Genomic DNA, 7094 nt, shown 5'->3' with positions numbered 1-7094 from the left:
CATTACATATTAGCTTTAGCAATGAAATTTTGAATCTTATAATTGATATAGTAAGGAGCTTAAGAATGTACTCACAATTACAGGTTCTATTAATAGCCGGAAAAGAGTTCCTACTCGTATACTTCGACAGCTTAAAATGACACTGTCAAAGGGTTTTTGGCAGCTTAAAGGTAAAGCATCAACTAAAGTTTCTTGGGAAAACACTTTACGACGTTTTAGAGGTGTGTTGATAATAGAATTGCCAAACTGAAAAGGAAAAGAAAATTTTCACTTAAAATTTACTAAAACAAGCAAACTAAGTACACATATGAAAACAAGATCCAATAACTATCACCACATTAAATTGATTTTCCTTCAATAGCATTAGATAAAATAAAAATTCATGGTTTTTATATAATAGTAAATCCCTTCTATTTTTATCTAGTTGTACTTTAGTTATTATTTCAAATTCAAGTAGTAGTATAGCAGTCTATATATAGTTTGCAGCTCAAGTAGTACTATAGCAGTAGTGTATCACGAATAGTACTGTGGCAATCAGACTGCCTGGGTTCAAAAAGCCACACTACCTTTTAATGATCTGATCTGGTAAAACTTAAACAAGTAATTTAGGAGCATGGTTATTTTGTATTACAAAAAGATGTTTCTTTATATATTTACACATTTTAAATTACCTGATCTGTTAAATTATAGTTTCATTATTTCATAGTCACTTCCAAATACAAATTAATTATAATAAATAATATTTTATGTAAGTACATAATTTTAATTAACAGTAATTATATTATCTTTATTATCATCACAAATACAAAACATGAGCTTGACCATAAAATAAAGGGGAGATAAGTCCACTGCATAGAGAAAGGCAGTATTCCCATTATCCTTCGAGAGATATTTCTATAATCTATGTCACAGGAAAAAATATTTATTTACAACCAAATGTGATCATAATATATACTATATATATATGATTTTGTAAACTGCTTTCTCAGGCTTATTAACAGATTTATCATTAATATTTCTTCATAGATTAATATCAACTTATTAGGTTTATAAGATTTTTTTTAAGCTTTAGGGCTATTTTTTAATAAGAGAAGTCATTTAGACCAGGTGTGGTGGGTCATGCCTATAATCCTAGCACTATGGGAGGCTATGCAGAAAGATCACATGAGGCCAGGAGTTTGAGAGAGGTTATTTAGCTCACTAATAAAACAGATCATTTAAGAGCTGTTTCAGCTGAATCAACAGTAGAGGGACTGAGGCTAGAATGTGGATGGTCAACACTCTCTTATGGAGAATCACCAAGAAGAACAACAAGGTACCCTTATGATTCAGTGTGCCAGTCTGAAAAGTGGTCACCTTAAAATTTCATCACATGGAAATCCACTACTTAACTAAATTCTTCCATGCTGGACCTCTAAGGTCTTTCTGATCTCTCCCCATGACAACCCATTCGCCAAAGAGCTACACATATAGAATTATTGCCAAACTGCCCTCTAGCGAAGTCATACAAATTTAGATACCCAAACACTGATGACACATTATCATACTACAAATATTTTTGGTAATTTGGACACTTAACAAATGGTATTTTAATTTCATTTTTACTACTTTGATTACTACCTTTTCTGAAACTCCATTCATTCCTTTTATTCATTTTCCTATGGTTTGCTTCTATTTCTTGATTTTAGGAAATTAAAAATATATAAAGGATCAATTTACATTTGTCACAAAGTTCACAATTTTTCCAATTGCATTTGCCTATCAAATTCTGCTTCTGGTGTTTTGCTACACTATTTTGTACTTTTCATTTAATCAGATATACTCATCTCTTCATCTACTACTTTTGCTTGTGTTGTCATGCTTGGAAAGGCATTCCTTAAGATTACATAAAAATATTAATCTATTATTTTTTTCTATCATCCTTATGGTTGCTTTTTGTTGTTTTTCATTTTGTAAGGTTCCCATCTTAACCAAGTATGTATGTTTCCATATTTTCATCTGTACTCTTATAAATTCAGACATATATATACACAGATACATAATTTTTGATTTTTTTTAAGAGATAAGGTCTTGCTCTGTCACCCAGGCTGGAGTGCAGTGGTGCCATCATAGCTCACTGTAGCCTGGAATTCCTGGGCTCAAGCAATGCTCCAGCCTCAGCCTAGGGGTAGCTAGAACTATAGGCGTCAATCACCACACTCAGCCAATTTTTTTTATTTTGTTGTAGAGCTCCTGGCCTTAAGCAATCCTCCCACCTCAGTCTCCCAAAGTGCTGTGCCTAAGCTAGCACGTTCAGCCCGCCTACATAATTTTTAACAATAAATCTATTATTTTATAAAATATCTTTACTAAAATAATATGCACATATTTCTGTATCTTGGCATTCTTATTCAACAGTACCATGTAAAAATCCTAAAAGTTATTAATATAGCTCTAGTTTTTATTTTCAATGGCTGCATGGTATGGATATAACTTTTTCAGCCATATCCATATTAATGGGCAAAGATTTTGCTTACAGTTGTTTACCAATAATCGTATTTGTATATGCAGCCTTACATACTGGGGAAAAAGGGAGACTCCTTTGAGATGGAGTCTAAGGAAGTAACTATTTGGTCAAACAGTACGTATCTAAAAATTTTTTTAATAGTCATTTTCACATGGCTTTCCCAAGAGGCCATAATAATAATGTTTTCCTTTAGGAAAGTACCTTTTCCCTTAGATTCTTACCAGCACTACATATTAGCTGATTTTATATCAATTTTGTAAGTCTGTGAAGTACAGTTATATTTCATTTTAATTTGCACTTCCTTACTAATTTGAACTTTCAATGTGATAGTTTACTATATGAATTTTCTCCTCTCCTTGTCTATTCTTACCCTTTGTTCATTTTCTTTTATCCTCTAACTTTTAAGAGTTCTTAATCCATTATAGATATTAAAGTATGTCATCTATATTACAAATATTCTCTCTGGATCTGTTTGTCTACTGACATCGTGGTTTTTTAATTTTTTTGACACAGGGTCTTGTTCTGTCGCTCTAGGCTAGAGTATAGTGGTGTCATCAAATTCCTGGGCTTAAGCAAACCTCCTGCCTCAGCCTTTTGAGTAGCTAGAACTACAGGAGTTCGCCACCATGCCTAGTTATAACACTGTTTATATTACCTATTTCCATTTTGAAATTTTTATACAGTAAATTATAAAATGAAACAATATGATAAAACATAACAATATTATAGTAAAATGCATCCAAGTTAAAATGACTTCTCCCTGTTTACTAGATTTTATAAGTAATCTCCTTATATATACTAAGATTTTGCTGTAAGATTGATACTTTTTGTTGTTGTTGAATTTTTTACACTTTAAGACTTACGTTTAATTGAAATTTATTTTTGTATATGGTAAATTGTTCTTCCAAATAATCTTCCACATGATATTTAAGCCCCACTTAATGCATAAACAATCTTTTTCTCCTATTGACACCACCAAATTGCCCTCTGAAAAAATATTTACATCCCAAAAGGGAGACTTTAATCTGAACAAATGTCAACAAATGTGAAAAGTACCTGGTCTTTCATTCTTGCTTTTCTTGGCAATGTAACTGTATTTAACTCTGAGTCAACTGGAATGCTTCTTAGTTCATGCTCTACTTTGCAGGTATTTTCATTTAGTGCTGCTTCTACTTTTCCAGTAGATGGTGCTGGGGAAGAACATGCTGAATCAGCAGGTTGAGGAGATATGCTCTCTCTTCTATTAGACCTGTCATTGTCATCATCATCATCACTGGACAAAATAACTAAAATTATAAAAAAATGTACATCTTATATTAAAATTTATATTAACATTATACTTATAATTGTTTATTTCATTTCTGTCAGTTAAAAATGTAAATAAATTATCACAGAGAGAAATACACTAAATTTTTTTTGGATCTCTTCCAGATCTAAGAATAAAAACAAATGGGCTAGGGTGTGGTGGCTCACGCCTGTAATCTTAGCACTTTAGGAGGCCGAAGCAGGAGGAACTTTTGAGGCCAGTTCAAGACCAACCTGAGCAACATAGTGAGACATAATCTATACCAAAAATAGGAAAAAATTAGCCAGGCATGGTGGCACGTGCCTGTAGTCCCAACTACTTGGGGGGCTGAGGCAGGAGGATTGCTTGAGCCCAGGAGTTTGAGGACGCAGTAAGCTATGATGATGCTACTGCACTCTAGCCTAGGCAGCAAAGTAAGACAATGCCTTAAAAAAAAAATTGAAGGTACAATCTACTTTTATCTGATGGAAAGTTAAATTTGAAGAAAGTGTAAGACTTGGAATCATTTTAAAAATACTATACAAATATAAAATTGTTTCTACAGCCTGTTGCCCCTCACCCACACAGCAAGATCAACAAGTTACAAGAACTGTTTATCTGTAGGTTTCAAAGTTTCAAAAAGCGTAAGGTGTGAAAATAATTTGCATACAGCTTATTTACAAAATAGCATGCATTTTAAATATGTGTGAAACTCCATGTAACCAAATAATTTTGGGATACACAGGAAATCACTAACTGGTCCTTGGGAAAATCTGGACCAGTGCCTAATGCTCAACACATATTGTTAAGGAAATTAATATGGGCAAGAAAAGACATTATAAAAGCAATTTGCTCTTATACTTTGTACTCATTACTGAACCTTATCACATCCATCTCTATATAACTCCCCAGAGACACCCATATTGTACTTGAGTCAAACACCAACTCCTTACTCTGGTTTATAAATTTACATAATCTGGCCCCTGCCAATCTGTCCAATTTTCTCATACTACTCTACTTTTTTTTCTCTTTATGCTCCAGGCACACTAGCCAATATTTCTGTCCCACAAACACCACAAGCTTATTCCTGCCTGGATTGTGCTTCCCCCAACACTGCATTTTTGCCATCAAATTATTAGCTTAAATATCACTTTTGACTGACAAACCAATCTAAAATAAGCATACAGGTACTCAGTCATATAAATTGATTTAAATTTTCTGTTGTTCCTTGTTGTAATGTTTACTTGCTCATCTGTTTCTCCCTACTACATATCAACTACAAGTGTGCAGACATTGTCTTTTTCACTGCTATATTCCCAGGCCTAAAATAGTGTCTTACACACAAAAAAAACGTTAAAAAAATCACGTGTTGAAGAATGCATGAACTTGCAGGAGCAATTTTCCTTTTCAGTATTCCACACATAAATGCTTAATTAATATTTACTGAGTAATTGTACATGTCCCAGAGGAGCATCATCCCCAGCATTGTTCCACTCGTCTTTTTTATTTTGCTGGCCAATCTCAGGAGTAAATGCTATGCTTGTATCTTTTTCAGAACTGGTCTTTTATTAACAGAAAACCTAACAGGCCAGATTAGAAGGTCTAAGCAGATTTACATATACAGTATTTGAAAGTTGGGGTTTTGCCACTCTTTGTTTATTTGGCTCATATTCTCTTCTCTGTCAAACTGGGGATAATAATGGTACCTATTTCACAGAATTGTTGCAAGAAGCAAATGATATGCAAAAAGCTTAGCACAATGTTTGGTATATATATTTATACACACACACACACACACACACACACACACACACAAATATATAGCTTTTTTTAAAAAAAGTCCATGAACTTTTATAAACAATTTATATTGTTTATTAAAAAAACACACAAAAATGTATTATATTCAAAGGGAAGCCTAGTGTTCTAGCTACAATTATTGTTATTTTTATTATTTTTAGAGATAAGGTCTTGCAATGTTGCCTAGGCTAGTTTTGAACTCCTACGCTCAAGCGACCCTTCTGCCTCAGCCTCCCAAGTAGCTGGGACTACAGGTGTGTGCCACCATGCCTGGCTTACAATTATCTTTATGGTGCTTGAAGGACATTAAAACTTCTGTATCTACTATAACTATGTGTATCTACTATTTATTTTAAAGCCCAAATGCTGCAATAGATAGGACTGTATTACGTAGTTTTCATTTAATTAACTTAAATAAGGGTGGTGCTTAATATCACGTAACTGGAAAGCAAATGGGGAGAGTATGGAAAGATGATACTATATAGTTAAAAGGTTGTTCTCATAGCTGCTTTCATTTTATTTTAAAAAAATAAAAAATATGCTAAATAAATATCTATCTAGGATCCTGCTTTCAGGTCTGCAATGAATTGAACTATCTCCCCTCAAAATTCTCATGTTGAAGTCCTAACCCCCAATGTGATTGTATTTAGAGATAACACTTTTAAGGAGGTAATAAGGAAGATGAAGAGATATCAAAGATCTCTCTCTGCTGGCACACAAAAGGAAGGCCATGTGTGGACACAGTGAGAAGGCAGACATACGAAGCCAAGAAGAGACCTCACCAGACACCAACAACACCTTGATCTTGGACTTCTTGCCTTCAGAACTGTGAGAAAACAATTTATTTTGTTTAAGCCACTCAGTCTATGGTATTCCATTATGGCATCCTCAATAGACTAATACAGAGTCTTTGTGCTTACATTCTAAACTTGTTCCCATATATATCAGCTTGTCTTCCTATTCACTTCATTCTAGGCTCTGCTCAAAAGTTACCTCATCAAAAGTGCCTATTCTGCCACCTACCTAAAATAGCACTCTCCTTCCTTTTGACACCTAACTCTCCACTTCCTGGACATGCTTCACTCTTCTGCATGGAATTCATCACTACCTGAGACATTATACATTTTATTAACAGACTATTCACACTAGAATAAAAGCTTCATCATAATAAATTATATTAATGGGAAAACATTTGAGAATAAGTATATTAAGAAAAAAGACTTTGGAATCTGAAAGATCTGTTATTTTTTTTTTTTAACCAAACTGCAATAGTCCAAATGTATATAATACTGAGAAGTTATTCAATCTCCTTTAATCCTGGGTTACCTTGTTTATAAAATGGGTATATCAGTAGCTACGTCACACAATTGTGAAAACTAAATTAAAACTGGGTAGTGAGGCCGGGTGCGGTGGCTCACGCCTATAATCCTAGCACTCTGGGAGGCCGAGGCGGGTGGATTGTTTGAGCTCAGGAGTTCGAAACCAGCCTGAGCAAGAGCGAGACCC

At 33.9% G+C, this 7094-nt stretch overlaps 1 protein-coding gene across 1 annotated transcript in view; it reads right to left on the bottom strand.

Annotated features, from left to right (window-relative positions):
• The window catches only part of SENP6 (SUMO1/sentrin specific peptidase 6), a 104226-nt gene that overhangs the window by 29765 nt on the left and 67367 nt on the right, over positions 1 to 7094 (bottom strand). The window contains exons 10-11 of the mRNA XM_012646040.1: positions 3563 to 3792; positions 76 to 246 (exon numbers count right to left, since the gene is read on the bottom strand). Coding sequence (XP_012501494.1) covers positions 76 to 246; positions 3563 to 3792 — 401 coding nt within the window. The remainder of the gene's footprint in view (positions 1 to 75; positions 247 to 3562; positions 3793 to 7094) is intronic.

The sequence above is a fragment of the Propithecus coquereli genome, unplaced genomic scaffold, assembly GCF_000956105.1.
Source record: "Propithecus coquereli isolate 6110/MARCELLA unplaced genomic scaffold, Pcoq_1.0 Scaffold24, whole genome shotgun sequence".
In the NCBI taxonomy this organism is placed as follows: domain Eukaryota; kingdom Metazoa; phylum Chordata; class Mammalia; order Primates; family Indriidae; genus Propithecus; species Propithecus coquereli.
The sequence above is the reverse complement of the archived record's forward strand: the minus strand, read 5'-3'. Positions and strand labels throughout refer to the sequence as shown.